General features: G+C 42.6%; 1 protein-coding gene across 2 annotated transcripts in view; it reads right to left on the reverse strand.

Annotated features, from left to right (window-relative positions):
- The window catches only part of VIPR1 (vasoactive intestinal peptide receptor 1), an 849588-nt gene that overhangs the window by 555042 nt on the left and 272821 nt on the right, over positions 1 to 21725 (reverse strand). For both annotated transcript variants that reach the window (XM_086941106.1, XM_086941107.1), the window contains exon 2: positions 5472 to 5568. In XM_086941106.1, coding sequence (XP_086797232.1) covers positions 5472 to 5568 — 97 coding nt within the window. The remainder of the gene's footprint in view (positions 1 to 5471; positions 5569 to 21725) is intronic.

Consider the following 21725-nt stretch of genomic DNA (forward strand, 5'->3'; position numbering starts at 1 on the left):
GGTTGATGTGTGGAAGGAGGCCCACCCAATTGACCCTGGGTGAACTTTCTACTCTGAGGCTCATCTGTCCTTCTCCCAGTTGGACCATTTTATTAGGCCCTGTCGAGACAGTAATCCAAGTTTTGGGTGTCTGCTTTCTAGTATGGGGCCTTCTCGACCACTCACCTGTAGCGATGGACTTAGTGTGGGTTCTGCTTCGATTCGCACTAGGCTGGTGCCTGAGCCACTAGACCCTTCAGGGCGAGGAGTTTCAGGAAACTTGTCAGCATATGTGCCAATGATTCTTGAAAGAAAACCAGGCATCGGTGGACTCCCAAGAGGTCTTTTGGAAGGCTCATAAATCTCTCCTTAGAGGTGATATCATCAACTACTGTAAGGGGCAGGTTCGAGATCTTGAGGCGCGGTTGCTTGACCTGCAGAGTCAATGTGTCACCACAATGGAGGAGGTCCCCCTACATGATTCCCTTCACACACAAACTCTGTTTAAACAGGAGCTCACACAGGAGGCTCGCGAGACATGGCTTGCCACCTTCAGCTGCATTTAACAATGGGGCAAAAAAGCCAGTGAAAACCTTACACTGGCTGTGTACCCCTCACGCGGCTGGGGCTCCTGTAGACTATCTTGAAACCAAGGAGGGCTCTCATATAACGGGCAGCGAAACTAGAGCAAACACATTTGCATTTTATTAAAGTGCCCTTTATGGCTCCGATCCCATGGGTCCTTGGGCAAATCTTTACCAACTTGTGGCAGATGTGCCAGTGCTGTACTTATACCCGACAGATCGCAAATCACTGTAGGCAGAGATCACATACCAAGAGCTATGCGCAGATCTTGTGCAGCTTCACACAGACAAGGAGCCGGGGTCCCATGGCTTTCCAGTGGAGTCCTGGCATCTCTTTTGGCCACAAACCAGCCCCTTGCTGTTAGCCACTTTCAAAGTGACTCTGATAAAGGGCGAACTGCCTTGAGACCTAAAGGCAGCAGAGACAGTGGTGATCCTGAAGCCAAGCCTGGATGGCACACACTGCAAAGACTACAGACCGATCTCTTTGTTGAACACGGAAGTCAAAATCTGGGCCAAAATACTAGCTAATCAGCTCACGGGTTATTGCACATCTTGAACAAACAGATCAATCCAGGTTTATGCCTCTTCAGGCTACCCTACACAATATCCACAGAGTTCAAAACGCCATAAACTGAGCAGTAAATTACTTGGTCACCTGGCTCTACTCTTCATCAACTTTAAAAAAGCGTTTGACTCGGTAGACTGGGACTACTTATTCGCCCTCCGGACCTGATTTGGCTTCGGGCCCAAGATCATCAGCTCTGTCCATTTGCTCTATGCCAACCTCAGGGTGAGAGTTTGATGTGGAGGGGGCCATCTTGGACTGGTTCAGTATAGAGAGGGGAAATCACCAAGGCAGCCCCCTTTCCCCTTAGCTTTTTGTTTTGTCAATTTAGCCCCTAGCAAGTGGGTACACATTGATGTTCTGTACTGCGACATCCAGTGGTCTCCGGGATTGAGCCACAGAATATTTCTGCATGCTGATGACGTCCTGTTGTTTTTGGATGACCCAGAGGAGACAGGCCCAAGGGCCCTCCTGATCCTCTAGATTTTTGGGTACTTCTCTGGCCTGCTCATAAACAAGGCAACATCCTCCATCTATCCCATCCCTCCTTGCCCACTGGACATGTCATGGGCACCTGTTTTTTGGGTGCTCCCATTGGGGTTCAAAATTCTATGAATCTTAATAACTGGTAATAGGGCAAGAGCATACGAATACAACCTACAAACCCAGCTTAATTCCCTCGCAATGGATGTGAAATTTTGGTCAGCTCTCCCATTGTCCCTATTAGGCCGCTTCGCCATCTTCAAGATGGTTTCATTTATCAATTACAAAATTATCCAATTATCCATTTCCGGTGAGTCGCACCTTCTTTATCAAGACTATCGCCCTGTTATTAGTAACCCCTTGGTCACCCTTGGGAAGTGATGTTGGCCTACCTTTGAGGGTGGGAGAGCAACCCCCGACATTCACCTATATTTTAGGCCATGTATCTCTTAATATTGAACGATTAGTGGTTCAACGGGTTTAACAAGTCGGCACACGCAACAGAGGGGTGGATTATGGGTAGTGATAGCCTCCCAGTTTTATCTAATTCAATACAGTTGCTACATTGCACATATCTCACCTGGGCTGAACTTTTCAGAATGGGACTGATCGTTACGGGAAGATGCTCATGGTGCGACGACCCTAGCGGAGACCTAATACAAACGTTTTGGCTCTGTCCTGCTCTCTTGCATTTCTGGAATGGGGTGTTGGGGATCTTGGGGGAACTACTGGGTTGGAAAATACTATGGTACCCAAAATGACTTCTCCTACACATCATGGAGGATACAGAGGGGAATGGATATTAGACAGTGCTACTATGGCTGGCACTGATGATTGCCAAGAGGGATATAGCACTTGCCTGGAAAGATACGGAGGCTCCTTTCATTGACAGATGGGCCGCAGGTATGGATTATTGTCTGAGTTTGGAACGCCTGACTTACTTAGCGAGAGTATGCCCCCTGAAACACCACAAGATATGGAAGGACTGAGTCATTTTCTTGTATACATTGCAGTGGAAGCTTATTTGTCTCTCTGAAGTGTATTATTGTGCCTTTGTGATGTATTGCTATTATCTCTGTACCAATCGTAGGAGCTGTTTGATTCAAATCAATAAAACGTGTTTTTTTTTTAAAAAGGAGAACAAACCTACATTCAGCAAGGATGGAGGAGAGAAAATGGGAGATCTTGGGCCACTAGAGGGTGAATTTTGAATTGTATATGTGGTCTAAGTTTGGCTCTCACCATATGAGACACTGTAATCAGGGAATGCTAAATGTTCAACAAAGGTTATACCTGCAGCTACTGTCATCCGTGAGTTTGTAACATTAATTGCAGGGTGCTGTGAAGTTAAGTTTGATAATAGCTAGACATACATTCATCATGGAGTGAATTAATTATTACATGTGTTGATTAATTCACATTGAATTGCATCACTCTACAGACAGTGTGATAGTTTTATTGGGCATGAAAGTGGAAACAACAATTTTTTCAGACAGCCTTCATTTTGCATCCTCTGATAGAGATAAATTACAGACATTGCTCTATTTCACCTGTTTATCTTGGACATGCATTTACATTGAAATCATCTGCTTCATCTAGCTATATGTAAATGAAGTTCCACAGAAACAGACATTAGAAACATTCGACAAATATCAAGCACCTTAACTAGAGAAAGTGGGGGTGACCAGTCTCTCCTTCCAATACATTAGAGGTCTATTTATATATGTTTGACCTTTACTCCCACCTGCCCAGGCCTGTGTGCCATATTCGCCATTTGCGATAATAGAAAAAAGAATAAGGATCTGAATTACCATATTGTAGGCCTGGCAGACCAAATAACCACACAGGAACCACACAGGAAAGCTCCCAACTCATAATGTGGTGTGGGAGACCATTGCGTGGAGCAACTGGCAGTGCACAGACGACTCACAATTCAGAAAGCGAATGGACAGAATAACAAGCATTTAACTATTGTAATGCAATGTTGTGTGGGACTGACTTTTAAACAGCTTTTTCCATACCACATGCAAGGCGTAAAGTGATTTCTCCATTGTTCAGTGTGTAGCTGTGTTTCATTGTTAAGTAAAGTCGCACGGCCAAAAGACAGCAAAAAACACCTGGTCAATTCAAACTTTAGATTACTTTGTATCTTTCTGGTTGGTTCAAAGTGAACCGCCAGATGGAGCAGTTTGATAAACTCATGAGTACCCTTCTAACGGCCAGTGACATGCATGGGTGGCAGGCAGTGCTTGAAATAGACAGGCAGTGTCTGCCACTGATACCTGCACTTTTTAATTTGTAACGGAGAGTACCTGCACTTCTCAACCCTGCTGCAATACATTTAATGAAAGGGTACCGGGCATTACTCAGGAGGCAGCAGGTTCTCTAAAGCAGTCGCGGCCCATGCAGGTAGAAGCAGTGGGGTGGTAGGGCCGGGTGGGGGATTTTGACAGACAACCATGAGGGAAAATTAAATAAATAATTAATTTTCCCTCGTCTGTTGAACCCCCCCCCCCCCCCCCCCCCCACACCTGTTCCTACCGCCCCACCACTCTACCTGCACAGGCCGTGGCTGCTCTAAAGAATGAGTACCATCACCTCTATATTTCCATTTAAAACATGGGTGCCAGGGATCCTCACCTGCAAAGCTCCTCGCACACAAGGGGACACGTAAAACTGCTTCTTTCAAAATGTTATCCCATCTCTTTCAACCTTCCAGGCATTTTTATGGTTACGTATCACTCAGGCAATAAACTTTCATAGATCTGTAACTGGGATGCATTGGTTAGGCAGTGCCACTGTCAAGATTACAACACAAAGTGGTTGTAGTATATTATCAGCTTGCTCCTAAAAAAGGTTCAGTGATTGGTGTATCACTTATACAGCACTGCACAGTACAGAACACAATGTTTCAACCATAGAAAATCATATAATAACTACTGGTTCCGTCAATGTATTAGGTCAGCCCTGGCCTGGGGGTGAGGCATAATGCAGTAAGACGTGCTACCTTAAGATACGTGCACTGGTACATGGAGCGCCGCATGCCATGAGATCAGGGTCCACTGGGTGTGAAGACTGCAGACAGTTGAGATCCTCTGGAGAGAAATGGGTCATAGCCATCTGCACACAAAAGAGACAATCTCCTATCTCCAGATGGGGCAAAGGCTGGTGCATGATGGACATGTGTAAGTCAGAGTAAGCAGAAAATAAGGGCTTACGTCGAGATATTTCCAAGTTCTTTGCAGCTGTATCATCTACATAATCCAGTGGAAAATTGAGAAAATTTTAACTTTTCATTCTCCCTATGCCAGTGTTCTGTTGCAGGCTTTTTACAATCTGAGCAGTTTATGCCACATGGAGTGGTGGTGTACCTCTCCTGCACTGCCATTGAAAAAGTGAACCTCCACAGACTCATTCGATAACATTCATAGGGTGTAAAGCTCAAATATTATTTAAACAATGTACATAATTTCAGTACTTCCAGATCTGATATTTGCTAATTGCAGTAAAATGTTAAATAAACACAGCAAATGTAACAGAGTAACCTCCCAGGCTCAAGGATCATGTGAATCCTACTTTCCATTCGTTATCCTTGAATTATTTTCATTTACTGAGTACAGGTCCATGTTAAAGCTTTGTATGTGTTGAAATTCTTTGGTCAGCATTTGTTGAATCATAATCCATTGCCAACCAGATCACTGATCACCATTTCCTTGTCAATGGGAGTTAGCTAGACTACACGTTACGGTGTGACAGGCGGTAACACCACTGTTTTTTATTTGGAAATCACAAAATTCATAGCAATGGCATAAGGCACAAGAAAGATAACTAGTAAAAAAAAAGAAGAAGGACTTTACCTGAAGTGTGATTTTCAGGATCAGATTCATCCATGCACTGCTCCCGCTCTCGTTCAATTGAAAGCATCATAGCACACTCTGGAAGCATACTCAACACCTGAACATGAAAAAAAAATAGGATCATATATTACTATGTAGATATTTATGATATATGAAATATATATATATATATATATTACAACAGGTTTTCCCCGGTCCCGGGGAAGAGTGGAGTCGCAGAAAAGACGGCTCTGACGCTTATCTCAGTGAAGATTCAAAATTTATTTTCATCAATCCATGTGGGGGATTCAAACAACAAAAAGCAACCAACGTGTTTCGACAGCGTCCGCTGTCTTGATCACGGTCAGTTTGGTTTGTGAAGCTCACAGTTTTATGAAACAAGCAAAGCATTAAGGTTACACCCACTCGGTCTCTGGGGCCCGCCCCTTAGTTCTAGGTGTTCTGGGACTGGTAGTCCGTGAATTACCTGCATTGCACTCGTTGAACATTTTAAACATTCTCATCAGCGAGCACATGGGGATGCGTGAGCTTCACAAACCAAACTGACCGTGATCAAGACAGCGGACGCTGTCGAAACGCGTTGGTTGCTTTTTGTTGTTTGAATCCCCCACATGGATTGATGAAAATAAATTTTGAATCTTCACTGAGATAAGCGTCAGAGCCGTCTTTTCTGCGACTCCACTCTTCCCCGGGACCGGGGAAAACCTGTTGTAATTGCCAGCGGTTGGCTCAGCCGCAGGAGTAACGCGACCGAGAACAAAGGAGCACCTAGCGAAGGGAAAGGGAGCCAAGCGGTGGACATATATATATATATATATATATATATATATATATATATATATATATATATATATATATTACTTGCTGTTCATACGTACAGCTGTATAACAGATTGTCAGCATTGGTACAAATCTAAAAATAAGAGAAATAACTTAATTTTGAAAAAATGTATATGCTTGAAGCTTACTAAAGGATGACATAAATGTGTGCTATATCCTTACAAAGAATGAACGAATTAAAACCCTGGAAGAAAGAAAGTTATTAATAAAAAGCCAACGAAGGAAAGAAAAAAAGAAAGAAAAAAAGAAAGAAAGAAAGAAAGAAAGAAAAAGAAAGAAAGAAAAAAAGAAAGAAAGAAAGAAAGAAAGAAAGAAAGAAAGAAAGAAAGAAAGAAAGAAGGGAAAAGAAGGGATGGGAAAAGAAGGGACAGGAAGAGAAAAAAACACAAATATGAAAAAATTATTCAGTTAACATTTTAAATATATGTTAAATTAATGCATAGTTCATACTGAACTTTAGAGACATGAGAGAGGGGTATGTCAATTAAATACCACCTCAAACATATTATCTAACCATAATATTGTGGACTTGACTGCTAAAATTCTATTCTATGATCCAAAATATTGAAGGTAGGTACATCAATTTGGACTGTAATATTAATGCTGAAATCATTGTTTAGTTTAATATTAAAATTGTTTTTAATGATGGTGTATTTTATATTGATTATACTTCTATTATATGTTATTTTATTGGGGGGGATTGGGAGACAGGTATTTCTAATTAAATAATAATATTTATTGACTTGTTAGGTAATTGGTATACATGTTATTTGTTATTTATTTGGAAATGTTTATGTTTTATAACATTATGTATTCAATTTTAATTTGTGGTTATTTGGTTTACTGGGGGTTTGGATGAGTCATGTTTTATTTACATAATAATTTAAGTTTATGAGTTAATATTTGAGACATTTTCAATGTTTCTTATCTATTTAAAGGTCTCATTCTTTTAATGATATCTACATTTTATTTCTAGGGTTTAAAGATAGATAGAGACGGCACTCCAGCTAACTTCTCTGAATCCTTTCTTTTTAGAGGACGCGCTATTTGTAGTGATCTAGGGAATAATCTATGTTTGGATTGTACAAAGCTTTACTCAATCCGTTTGTTTGTAATACAGAAATTCAATAAAAAGATTTGAAAAAAAGGACGTGACATTTGTTCTGTGCACCACCTCTGGCTCAATCATTGACTTATTAGAGACAGACAGAAGTGAAGCCGCTTGCTCATGGCAGAAGTTGTTAGAGGAACAAGCAATATATTATTGACATTAAAAACATATTTGAAGAATAAAATTAGGAATATGGTAGGCATTTAGAATGTGACAACTAATCTCAACAAACATAACATTTTTGTAATAAATCCACAAGCAAACAGAATCAGACATGTTGGTCCAGATTTACTAACATTGTGCATCGGGTTTTGATGGGATTTACTATTCAATGCAGTTTTACAAAGTAACACAAGGTTGCCTTATGCACAGCTTTGGAATACTTTTTGTCAGCAGGGTCTTTTGATGGGTGGTACATGGATGTTCCCATGAAACCTCTCACAGGTTTTGGAGCAACCACCCGTGAGTTTTGAAGCAAATTCCTATCTACAACATTAATCGACTGGGATTTGCACCAAAATCTTACACCTCCTTGTGGAAGTTGTAACTATGAGATATGTTTTCGTTTCTACTCATTTTCCCTACTTTGCATGCATGCTGCATTGTACAGAACACAACAAAGCAGGTAACAGGTTAGAGGATAGTTTTTGTAAAAGAATGTGCCCTTCCAGTACAAAAACTATTCCTTATAGAACACACACACCCTTGCACTATGGTGCAAGGGTGAGTGTTATGGTACATTGAGGCCTAAAGTATACCGGGGCAGGGAGGGACAAAAACTGCCCCATATATGACAAATTACAAAATCCTTAATTGTTTTTGTTCCAAAATTGAGACAACAACAACAATTGTAAAACTATGACACCCCAGTTTATATCAATCCATTAACAGTAAGTAATAATCTTAAAACAATAATAATTTCAATATCGACAAATGCTTTTTAAAATTGCAAAACACGTAGCAAAATATTTATAGTAATTGATCATTTATACCTGTGCATACATCTCACTCCGTCATGAAACAAAAAAAAAGATATTGCACACTGCCAACTGACTTAAAGCATAATAAAGCTGGTAATACAATTCCATAAAAACAGTATTCAAAACAACCTCAATATAGTTTTAAAATAATATTACAGGAAGCACGTACTATATCATATATCCCATTTCTTATGACAGGAAAGCCTTTGCTTGTTAAAAATGTACCTCCAGAGTAACCTCATTAGGGAATTGGCATCAGATTGAATCAATCTCAAGCCTTAAAGTAAAGCTGCAGCCAGGCTCAGGACTAAAGTACTTACAAGACCTGGTTCTAACCAAAGAGTGGACGTTCAAGCTAAATTATTCAAGTTACATAATCTCCGTAGGAGTTTACCCTCTATGAAGTTCTTGAAGAGCCAGTTATCAATTGGCAAGACCTCTGTCACATATAACAGGGATGATGAGTTGTTTTAACTATATAGCTGAATTAAAAAGGAAACATTAGAACAATCATGGGCGTTAAACAAAGCTCTCAGTCTATTGCTTTAGAGTGTAAGTGGGCTGTATGGTTATTGTTTGATACATTGGAACTATAGATTTTCCTTAGGCATATAAAGGACTTAACCACCTCGATAATTTCCTTCTCCAAATCAAATACCATGTGATGGTCGCCTTTAAATATTAGTATTTTACTTTTAGATATATTTATGTTTCAAAAATGTTCTTCTGCAAATGTTTTAAAGGAGATCCAACCTTTTTTGATGGCCCTTAGGCATCAAAGCCTTATATAGGAGGCAGGTTATATCTTCACTGCCTACCTTGGTCGGGGGATGGTCTCCAATATATGAAGAGATTCTTTTGGTAAGTTTACTACATATAGAGAGAACAAGAAGGACGCTGCAAGTCAACCTTGTTTCAACCCATTCTTTGTTAATGTCTTACTTGAGAGGCCTTGATTTCCTCTCAAGAGCACTTGGCACCACGTGGCAGAATGTAAGGCCAAAATTAAGTTGAGTAGAGAGCAGGGGATACGACGCATAAACAAATTAATGCCCACCCTGCATACATTATACCTGATGCAGGTATAATGTGGCGCAGGGCTTTACAACGTGACGCATCTCCCCAGATGAGTCACGGTATAAATGTGTTTCAATGTGGTGCATTCTTTATGCTTCTGCTGCATCACAAAAGTGACACAAAGGCAGTGCAAAGGTGTCGCAAGGGGCTTGAACATCTGCCTCTTTGTAGTCAGATCAGCTTTTTTTGTCTGCGCAATAGTATGCAGAAAATAATGAAGGACCTAAAGAGAATGATTTAATCCATGGGAAGCCTATGTAATTGATGGCATGCTGGGGAGAAGTCATCTAATCTCATATTGGCTTCCTGTCTTGCAGCTGTGTACACAATGCTGTAAGCCGAGGAGCCATTGTTCCTCTGTGCAATTGTTCATGTTGACGCCACACGCCTGCCACCGCAATGAGGAATGCACATCCATGTTCACAGCTATCAAGGGCCCCATGTCATGTGTGACAACTGCATCCAGTCTTGAATTTTTTTTAGCCAATAACACTTTTGTATGGTGGAATTGTATAGGTCATAACTGATAGAGCAAAACAAAATCAAAGGTTGCTAAAGATTAAAAAGGCTGGACTGGATTAAGGTGTCACCAGCGAATGGGACCCCACAGCATCTACTCATTTGTATGGGCAAACCAGTCAGAGATCGGGTTAAGTTTCTTGTTATACCAGCATAATATTGCGCAATTTCCCGTTATCCATTTTACACGCATTTTCTGCCATGTGGTGCAATTTGTCATCTTTCCAACTAAATTTTAGGGCGGTGGCACAGGAATAAGAACCAGAATGTGTTATCCGTATTTTTGATATCAGTATTTTATTTACACAAAATTTTTTATGCAAAATACATCCTTACGGGCAAATTGTTTAAAATTCAATTTTTTTTAGCATTTTTGCATACTTAATGGGGACTTAAACATAATTAAGCAATACAAAATTACGTAAACTTCGAACACCCCTAGGCAGAGCAGTACCCCTAGCCGTCATTTCTGTTTCCATTGTTACCTGTTGATATAGGGCCACGTGTATCAAATTTGGAAATAGCGATTACCTAATTCCGATTTTCTAAGACTCACAATTAGGTGATTGTTATTTCCAATGTATGAAACTCCATGAGTTTCATATACTCCATGAGTTTCATATACTCCATAAACTCCATGAGTTTCATATATCAATTCCTAGTGTGTCGCAAATCGACCTACGTCATTGGTATAAATGAGGAAGATTGCAATTTGTGATTCCTAGGAATCGCTAAAATCGCTGATTTTAAATAAAGCAATCTTTTTTTTAAATGAAGGCTGTTTTCCTTATAGTAAAATGGGTTGCATTTTAAAAAAAAGGAAAACTTTTCTTTTCCATGAGACCACTGCCTGCTTTTAAAAAAGGTTTTTGCTGCCGTTCCCAAAGGGAAGGGGTCCCTTGGGGACCCCTTCACATTTGGGAATGGGTTATCACCTACTTAAGTAGGTGGCAAAATGTGAATGTTTTGCAACTGCATTCGCGGTCACAAAATATTCAGACATACCATTAGGATTCACTATTTAGAAGGGACGCCCTAAACACGCCCCTTCCAAAAAGTGAATGGCAAACCCATTTTGCGATTCGGTGACAGGTTACGGATTTGCAAAATAGGGTTTGTTACATGTGAAAAACATTTTTTGTGTTTGCAAACGGACCAATTCTGCGAATCGGGCCGTTTGCAAACACAAAAATGCTTGAAACGTGTGGCCCATAATTTTCTGAATGCAGTTAATAAGCTTGTAAAGTTTTGTAAGAGTGTCATATTGAAAGATAGCTCTGCGGTTGAGGTTCTCCACTCGTCAGTACACACATCTCCTGAAGTAAAAGATTACAATAACGTTGCAATTAACTATGATGAGTATGAATTTTGACACACTGTCCTGCGGCTCGGGGAAAACAGCAAAAAAACAGGCCCATCTTACACCGCCCGACTGGGCCGTCGATTAAATAGAAGCATGGCAGCTCTTTACATTAATCTGAAAGCAGAGGAATGTGGAGCTCTTTCTCAAGCGAATTGTCATCAAAGGAGCCCAAATTAGGTTACTTGTGTCTGAAGGCGAATCTGTTCTTCCGGGAGATTCTTTTCAAATTCAGACACATCTGAAATAATGAAAACAGGAGCACATTTGATAAAATGGCCGGTGGCAGAACTGTCTTGCAGGAAAAGGTAGAAAGCTATGCAAATCAGCATCTGCTTGCCCAAGATAAGGACTTTGGGGAGATGTTGTTTCTTTCACAGTTCTGCTACAGTGGGGGTGGTGCTGGGTAAGGTAAAAGGGCGCCTGAAACACTCCAAAGTTGGACAGGCTTATTTCCAAGTCAGGCAGTGCCCTCGAGCTGGCATGACAGATCTGGGTGTGGGTAGTTTTTGTTTTGGCTATTTGTGGCCTGCTGGCTTGTTTTTACTGTTGATTTCTCTGATATTAAAACAAATATTGGGTGTAGCAACTTCACATCCATGCAGTTTTCCATACCTGGCAAAACACTTTAACAGAACGTCTTTATGAGGTCACTACTGCCCCAATTTGCAAACACAGGTCACTTTTTTTTAGGTATCTAATTCCCTTGTTGGGGCCATTTTTATTTTGGTACCTGGGCCTATTTTCGGTCACAGTCCGACCCTGAGACACTCCCATGATGGATATGGCTCCTGACACTGATAAATTGCTCGAGCAACATCATGATGGGGATCTGATTAATCAAATTAAATGGCTCTTTAAGTAAAACCACATTTTGTGAAGTGTGTATTGTTGTAATTTCTTTCGGGTGTATTAAATTATATCTAAATGAAGAAGATTCGGGGGCTTATTTAGGAAAACTGTTGCATCGCTGCATGAAAACAGCAATGCAACAGTTTTCACTGCGCCTTCCTTGCGAAACGATGGATGAGCCGGAATTACTGTACAACTGTTGGACTTGGCCCTTTTGGCTGGTTCACCCCTGAACTTTTTGCCTTTTTAATATGACATAATGGTAGTGATTTCTGCTCTCTGCGCACTTTGGCACTTTGGGCCAGTGTAAAGTGTGTGCACTCTCTGAGTGCGTGTGGTGAGATTGGCCTGCCTTCCCATAGGAATGCATGGGGGATATGAGTGTCCATGGTAATTCCTGATGTGAGAGGAGTGCAGGGGCGAGTTTGGTATGTGCGAACTTGTGAGATTAAATGCGGCGCAACCGTGTGCACAGATTTATTGTGTCTAGTGGAGAAGTGCCACTTTTAGAAGTTGGCATTTCTGTGTGCAGTGTCTGTCTGCCTGATGTGAATTGTATGTCTGGCTTGTGATTGACAGGGGCTGGCTGGTGTGCTTGGCTCCAGGAGCCAGGATGGGTCTGCCCGGTGGTGAATAGGGAGATCTGCATGCAGATGGAGGGAGGAGTTGCACCTGGGACCTGAATAGGGCTGGGCCTTACCTCCACAATGCTGGCTCCACCCCCTGTGGTGTGTCTGATGTCCCTGACCATTCCTGTGAATAGAGGAGAGGAGCTGAGCAAAACAAAGTGCTCAAGTGCTCCTGAACCAGTTGTAACTGGGTCTCTCCTAGCCCTGTGCTGTCTCACAAAGGGAAAATGGTGTATAAAAGAAGGGGCTGTGACCTTATGTAAATGTTCTCTTTTTGAATCCTGACAGAGGGGGGCTTGCCGCTAGTTGGGCCCAGGAGGGACCGCCATGGGGGCAGCCTCATAAATGGAGTGCCCTGTGTGCTGGCCCCTGGGCCCTACATTGCCCCCTTGATGCCTCCAAGACTCCTGGGAGTTTTTTCTTTCCTTTGACTTTGCCAGGACCTGATGCTGCTTCTGTGTGCCCTGGGAGCGCTGAGGTTTTGCTCCAAAAGGAGCCCTGAAGCTGAGCAGCGCTGAGCTGAATGTTGCCATGAGGGAATCCTCAGCTTAGGGATTCCCCCGAAATTGGTGATATCGAGCGGGTGCCCACCACGCTTGCTGTGGTGTTTTTCTTGTGGACTTTTGCCCGTGCCCACCCCACTTATTCTGCTTACTTTTGCTTTGATTTAGCAGGAGCCCACCCTGCTTTATGTTTTTTATTACGAGGGAGCCCACCCTTCAATTTGCCGACATCGAGAAGTTCACTGCTGCGGCCAGAGAAGGAGAACGCTGCTGAAACCGGAAGTCCGGCCCGCGCCCGCCTGACCATGGGCAGGGCCTGAAGTGCGTCCCTTCCGCTTTCCCCCCTGCCTGGGGGAAGCCGTGCTGCGTCGGTCTCCCGAGCAGGGAGGCAAAGAGGATGGCGGCTCAGCAAGGCTCTCATGAGCAGAGGGAGTCCTGCAGCATCTAAAGGAGTTCCTGGGTGAAGGGAATTCCCACAAGGTTCTCGGGAGCGAGAGAGCCCCGCCCGCTGTCCCCGCCGAGCGAAGACTGCTGCCTGCGCCTGGAGAGCCCGGTAAGTGTGAGCCTCTCCGTTGTGGTGGTGCCGGTGGGAGACAGAGTCAGAGCGGCCTGTGTGCTCAGTGGGCCGCTCCAATGTGGCTACATTGTTTAGAGGGCACCCCGTGGGGGTCCCAAGGGCCTGTGGGCCCATGGTGGGCATTTTTCTCCAGCTGCCCCACTGTTGGAGGGGGTCAGCTGCAGCGTTTGGTGGCCATTTCCTGAGGGAGCATATGATTATTTTTAGGGCCAAATGGCTCCCACGATTGGGCTGATATTACTTAAAGGTCCAGAGTAGCACAGGGGCAGTTCCAGGTCCCCCAGTTGTTCCCGAGCCTGAGGGCGCCAGCATTTGGCTAAGTATCTACGGAGCCAGTGTGCTCCATGGGGGCAGATTATTTTCAGAGCCAGATGGCTCCAACCTTTGGCGCAGTTGTTCTAAGGGCCAGTGAGAGCCCATGCCGCATTTTTACTTTTACAGCTGCCCAGCAAGTAGTGGGCAGCTGCACAGTTTAGGTGCAACACTTGAGAAAGTCCCTGAGAGGGACAGAAGTGGCACAGAGGTGCCAGGCCTTCCCCAGCTGCGCAGCACTTAGTGCCAGCTGCATCGTTAAGGCCCCATGTTATTGTTCTCAGCTGCCCAGCAAGTAGTTGGCAGCTGCAACGTTTAGGTTTGCGCAGTGGCGTACCCTTGACCTTCGCTGCCCAGGCAGCAGCCCTGACTTTGTAGACATAGCCTGGGAACAAAGACGGGTTTGGCTTAAGCGCAGTAAGGCTACGCCACATCTATATGAAACAAAACAGTTGCCAGTACTGCTCTAACAACTTTTTCATAGACTCAAGAGGCTGAGTTAATAATTCTCACCTTAGAATGACCACTTTTTCAGTCAGATGTATCACAAAAGGAATTTTTTGTATAAATTTATTTTCATTTCTACTCGCAATTTTTTATTTTTGGAGTTGTTTTCTTATTTATATGTGTCAACAAAAGACATTCACAATTGAGGTTTAAGGTTGCACTAAAAAAGGAATAGAACTTAGAAAGAAAATGTGAATATGTACAATTGGGTGTGACAAGGGGTTGTGTAGGCAAAACAGGGAAGACCAACTACATGTATTTCAAGCGCTCACTCATCAAACTCACTGCACTTCACTCATCCCGCAAGTATTCTAAACAATACCTCACACATACAAGTGGTGGGGGGCGGGCTTGGAAAAGTGTGTGGAGGAATGTGTAAAAAAAGGAAGGAAGGAACAAAATGAATTACTATCGTTAATAAGGCCCCTGTTAAATATATACAACTAGGGTGGGCCTAGAGAAACTGAAATTCCAAATCAGATACTTATCTAATTAAACACCAATTCTATGAATCAAATGCACGAAATGTGGTCATCTAGTTGTAGATCGATGAATCTAATGACATCCAGTCATCACAATAAGTACAAAATGAAACATGTACAAGTAATTCAATGTGAATAGGTCGACGCGTTTCGAATCCCATTAATCTGTGGGATTCTCCTCAGGACCAATACAGATATAATCTGAAAAACATAAAATTAACACAAAAACTCAGTCAGATCTCAACTCACAAAAGTAACTCTCAACTTAACATTCGGCGCAACACTCACTCACGTAGTACCTGTAGGGGTTTCTAGTAGGTTCCTTTGAAGGAAGCTGTGGACGAAGAAAAATGAATCTGTAAGTTACTGGACCAAGGATATATGGTGCCTATGTCCAAAATTGTCAGATCAACTTACTAAGGTCTATTCGTATATACTCCTAGAACAATGGCGTCCATAGGTCGGCCTCAATAAATGAGGAAAGAAGCGTCCAGTCTTGTTTTTTCTGAGAAAACAAAATGAGAAAGGGAGGGTTGAGCGATTGATGTAGCTCTCTGCGTATGCGTAATATAATCACCGAGGTTTCTTAGTCATTTAAAAATACAATCGGAGATTAGGCGTCTCCGTGTATGCCGCTGCGGTATCTGCTTCTAAGTAGTTTGCGGGGGAATATAGTTATAAATTACAGGCTCGGGCTTTTTGGTAAATGAAACCGCCGCATCAGGTGGTCTAGTGTGCGGAGTAAGATATAAACGCCTCTAAGGCGGTCCGGGTTCTCTCTGGGCTCTTACCGTCGTTTAGTCTTAATCCCGCGTATCTCGTCTGGCAATCTACTTTGGCGCCGTGTTGATGCGTCATGGATCCGGCGCTTAATAGCCCAGGGGTCGAAGTCCCGTAGGATGATGGGATTAGTAGTTTTAAACACGGTTGAATTTTTCATGGGTGTTTACATTGAAGTTTGTGAAAGCAATTCATCTATTTAATCGAAGTAAGTCGCGAAAATGTATTTGTGGACTATTCTTTTATGATGGATAGAGCCTCGTGCTGCCCAACTATATGAATGCTTAATATATCAAAAACAATGTCACTCGTGAATTTTGTCAGAGAGTGTTTGTATTAGAATGAAAGACTGAATAACATGGTGACATGCAGCAAGGAGAAAATTCAAAGTGATTACTGGTTGGAACAGTGGAGTCCCCTTATTTCCAATGAAAAATGCAGGTGTAACATTAAGACCTATAGATCATAGAGTTCTGACATTTCATTAAGTCCACTAGTTGCAGTATTAAATTTGAGTATCAACATAGCTTCCCTCTGTCTTAGTTTTGCTTCCTGGTCGCCACCTCTTTTGTCAGGATCAATTTTAGAGATTACCGTCCATTTCAAGTCGGTGTCGTTGTGTCCTTTGTCTAACCAATGTTGTACTAATGGTGCTGTGAGTACCTTCTTTTGTATTCTTGATTTATGTTGTGAGATCCTTTGTCGTACCTCTTGGTTTGTTTTTCCGATATATAGTTGGTCGCACGGACACACTATCCCATAAACCACATTGTGGGTTTTACAGTTGGTGAAACTGTTATTTTTCCAAAAGATTCCGTCATGTTCAAATAATGATCCTTCCATTGTTGATGGACAGTTGACGCATGTCCCACATTTATGGTGGCCTTTTATAGGTGGTAGACCTACATAGTCTCTCAATGTAGGATTGTGTGCTTTTGGTACTGTAGCCCGAACTATCTGATTGGCAATGCTCTTATCTTTTTTGAATGCAAAAAGAGGTTCTTTGCTGAATTGAGGGTCTAGTTCTTGCAATAAATGCCAATTTTGATGGATGGTCTTTTTTAGCCAGTTTGATGAGGGACAGTAAGTGGAAACACAGACAATTCTAGACTGTTTTTCACGTTCTCTCTTTTTCAGCAATTCTTCCCGTGGTGTCCACCAGGCCCTTTTCTGTGCTTGTTTCAAAAGTTTAGAAGGGTATCCTCTTTGAAGTAGTCTTTCTCTCAGTGCGTTGGCGTCATCTATATATTCCTCTTTGAATGTACAATTTCTCTTTATCCGGAGGAATTGACCCACCGGTAGATTTTGTTTAAGGCTTCTTGGGTGGTTACTTGAGAAGTGGAGCGCTTTATTTCTATCAGATTTTTTCCGGTATAAAGTTGTCACCAATTCGCCATTTGTACAATAAACTTCTACATCCAAGAAGGTAAGTCTGGTTTTTGAGGACTGAATGCTGAATTGAATTTCTCTGGTTCTATTATTTAACCATCCATGGAAGTTTCCGAGTTGCTCTTCATTTCCTGTCCAGGTCAAAAAGATGTCATCTATGAACCGGATCCATCCTCCGATCCATTCTTTGTAAGGGTTGTTGTTGTATACGAAAGTCTCTTCGTACTGGCTCATAAATAGTACGGCTAACTCAGGGGCGAAAGGGCAGCCCATCGCAACTCCCTTGATTTGGAAGAAGAAATCTTTGTGGACATAGGTCATTTGAGCCCCATTTGAGATGGCCAGTTGGCCACGGGGATTATTACATTTATAGGGCGCCAGGCCCTAATGTGATTTATGTGCTAACTATGCTTTTAGTGCTAGGAAATGTATTGTGTATAGTATGTTTTACGCACCCTGTTTGATACCTCTAAATATGGTCTATGATGATGAGGTTGTTCTGCATATCATGGTTTATGCGAGTGAGATTATGTTCTCTGTGATTTACGCCCCTAGTGTGATTTATACTTAGGTGTTTAGGGTCTAATGTATGTAGACTTGTGTGATACTGTGCATAATGTAGTTTATGTCAGAGACTGATGCAAAGTACAGTGATTACCAGTGTTTACTGGTTGTATGTTTTATGATCTATTTTACTTTTACCAAGTTATCTATTTTACTTTTACCAAGTTCACTTTGTGATGGTTCTGACAGTGGTCCAGGTGGCCCTGTCAGGTGTACCTAATCCCTTGTAAATATTGCCTAGTGCCAGTTGGCACAGTGTACAGTATGTGTTTACTATTCTAATGTGTTTTGAGAATGCAAAGGCTATTTTTGATATAACCTTGTGTGGAGTTCCTTTTGTAGGGTGCCTGGGATGTTGTTGCTGTAGTGTGCGTGCAAAATTGCTTTACACATTGCCTCCAGGATAAGCCTGACTGCTCGTGCCAAGCTACCAAGGGGGTGAGCAGGGGTTGTCTTTGGCGCGTAACTCCCTTGCCCTGACTAGAGTAGTGGTCTCTGCCTGGCTTTGGCGCGAGCCTCAGCCAACTAGAGATCCCATTTCTAACAACGAGGTTCCATGTGACAAGGAGTGTTAGATGTGTCAGGAATCCTGACGTATCTGTCAGCGCAAAAATCACGCATTGCAGGAGTTGTGTCTCAGGCATGATGCAACACCAGCAATGCATAAGGCAGGCCTACACACACAGCACTGCATCACCCTTACACCTGCTATGAGGCAGGCGTGAGGTTTTGACGCAGGGGCATCCTAGAAGTGGCGCAGTGAAATCTGATAGATTTCACTGCACCACTCCTTTGAGGCTTTGTTGCGTGGGAACGCCCACCCTGCATACATTATACCTGATGCAGGTATAATGTGGCGCAGGGCTTTACAAGATGACCCATATTCCTAGATGCGTCACCTTGTAAATATGGCGCAACATGGCACATTGTTTACGCGCAGCTGCATCGCGAAACGTGACGCAACGATAGTGCAAAAGTATTGCAAGGGGCTCATACATAAGCCCCTCAGTGACTTTACACTCCCTGCTGCTAGCTTCAGTGACCTGAAGACCACTAAGTCGCATATGGATGAGGCAAACTCAGCCTTCCATTCTTCCGAATTGGTAAATTGAGTGGGTAATATTACTGTATTTTATTTACAGCGTTTTGAAGCCGCGCATCAGTAGTGCGTTATGAAGCCCTAGATGCAAATATGACTAATAATATTTCTTGCTACTTCTTTCTGCTAGGATTTTAATTTTGCATTGTCATTTTTACTGCCTGTCTTTTGAACGGTTTGTGAGAAAAAAATCATTTGAAATGTCATTGAATAATTGCCTTTGCCCCTGGGAAGCCAGTATTCGGATTAAAAGTTCAGCACTAATAATTCTAATAATATGTACCATTTATATAAAATGCCTCACATATGGAATGGATTTTGTGTGCTTAAGTGTTCACTATGTCAGTGAAATAGATGTCAAAATGTTCACTCATGGATTAGTGTTAAAGACTCTTCAGCACAAGTCCAGTATGCTGAACAGAGATGTTTTTTTTACAATATTCAATTTCATATCTATCCAGTTAGCTGATCAAATCCTTAAAATGCTGGAAATCATCTAGCATTTGAAGGAGCAGTGGTGTCTCAGTAGCAAACTGGGGCTCACTTATTAACATTTCTATATGGTATTGTATTTTAATTGCATCTATAGTACTCCTTAAAACCAGGCGAGGTGCTATCCCATGCACATGCTAAGATGGAAGAGCGTGTGCCTCTGATGTGGTCTGTGTGTGTAGTGTTCCAGTGTTCATGCGGATCAGAGTGGTAGTTGTATTATGCTTTTTGTCCCTGTACCCTGGAGAGTAGCAGTGATGGATAGCATGATTAGGTCTGTAATGCGTTTCAGTATCAATGGGGAGAAAGTGTCTGAATGCTGCGTGGTGTATGTGGGAAAGGTTTAGGTGTTATGTGCGATTGGCAGAGGTGGCACACTGCAAACCTTCAGCTGCACTTTGAGAGGACTGGAGCCAAGGAAATTGAAAGACTATTGAATGTGGGTAGTTTCATAATCCTTAGGGTGATGTGTTACAGTTTCAACTAGGAATGAGCCTGAGATCCGTGTTATCCACCCTCTGTTAAGCGTGGAAAGTGGTTCTGTTTGTTTGCTGTGGGATTATCTTGGAAAGAGCTAAGTCTTCATGCCGTTTGTGAATTCCATGTGGTCCTGGATACTTCTTTTCTTTCCTGGAAAACAATCTTGATCTTTTGATGCTTGTAGGGAGAAGTAGGCTTCCACTGTGTGTGTAACCCTCACTCTGACATATTGCCTGCATGCACACTTTGCAACAGTACCAGTGGGGCAGTTGTGTGCTTCACTGCGATGCACATTCCCACATTGTTTCTGCTTCCTAATGTCATTTACAGGCCCTCTCAGGGGCACCTGAGTTTGAAACAAATGTCTGGCTTCTGATCCATGTGTCATGGATTGAAATTATTTTTGGGAAAGAACCATCCCATGGAAAAGCTGTCAGTGGGGGAGTTGTTTTTGAATTTGTAAGAACTGTGATAGGGAACCCCTCCAGGGTCTTACCATGATCCCAATGTCTGCACTGCACAAATGCAAAAGGGGTCTTTGTTTTTCTTTTTTTCTGTCTACAGTGCATTCATGAACTCCAAAAATCTGCGTTATTGCATGTTCCGATGACAGCAGAGCTCAGAAACTCTAAGAGACAATTAAGACCCTGGTGATTCTGAGCTTTGCTGTCTGCTGCCCATGCACTAACTCAGATCATTTTAGAGTTAGTACATGGCTTCCATTCAGAGAAATGGGACTGCATTAATTTGTTACCCTGAAAACCCTGAAAATGATTGTGACATTAAGCGGAAGCATTTACACTATGCACAGCCGGTAAAACAATTAATATGGGACCGTGCCACACTGACTTTTCAACACAACCAATGTATGACTACTTATTTTCCCTAGTACATCCTTGAACAGTCCATAATATTCTGCAGTTGAGCTTGTTTCTGCATTGTGTATCTATATGCATTCCTAAAAAGAACCGCTGTTTTTCTGAGATTGTTTAACCCCTTCACTGCGGCGGGAATTCCGCCGCAGTGCTAGGGAGTGGGGGGGGCGCACGGCTCGCCTGCGCTTGTGACGGAACCGCTCCGTCACGCGCCTCGGGTGAGCTGTGCTAGTGACGGAACGGTTCCGTCACGAACGCGCCCGCTCAATAGAACGCGCCGCGCAGGCGTGAAATCAGCGCCGCGCAGGCGCGAAATCAGCGCCGCGCAGGCGCGTCATGCGGGCCGTGACGGAAGCGTTCCGTCACTAGCACAGCTCACCCGAGGCGCGTGACGGAACGGTTCCGTCACAAGCGCCGAAGGGGTTAATGCCCCGGTTCTTACTGAGTAGGGCTGCCCTTGTTCTGTGTTAAACTGACTGAATAGCAGCGAGCTACCAAGAGAACATACTGACCAACACATACCATCATCCCATCATAACAAAATAACAACCACACACGACTAAGGCCTGAAACGCATTAAAATTAAAAAGAATACATTCAAATCGAATATCTGACATAAAAAGAATACGTTAATACGTAGGATGAAATAATTGATTTCGGATTAATGGGTGAACGCAACAGCCAAGCCAATCAATAAGCATGATGGAATGGATGGGGGAATGTGCTTAATAAACAGCTTGAAAACATGCTTCCAAGTGATTTCATTATAATTCGATGTAGCAGCTACAACTTATGTGGCATAACAAATGAGACACAAAGAATGAAAC

Source organism: Lissotriton vulgaris, chromosome 10 (assembly GCF_964263255.1).
Source record: "Lissotriton vulgaris chromosome 10, aLisVul1.2, whole genome shotgun sequence".
NCBI lineage: Eukaryota > Metazoa > Chordata > Amphibia > Caudata > Salamandridae > Lissotriton > Lissotriton vulgaris.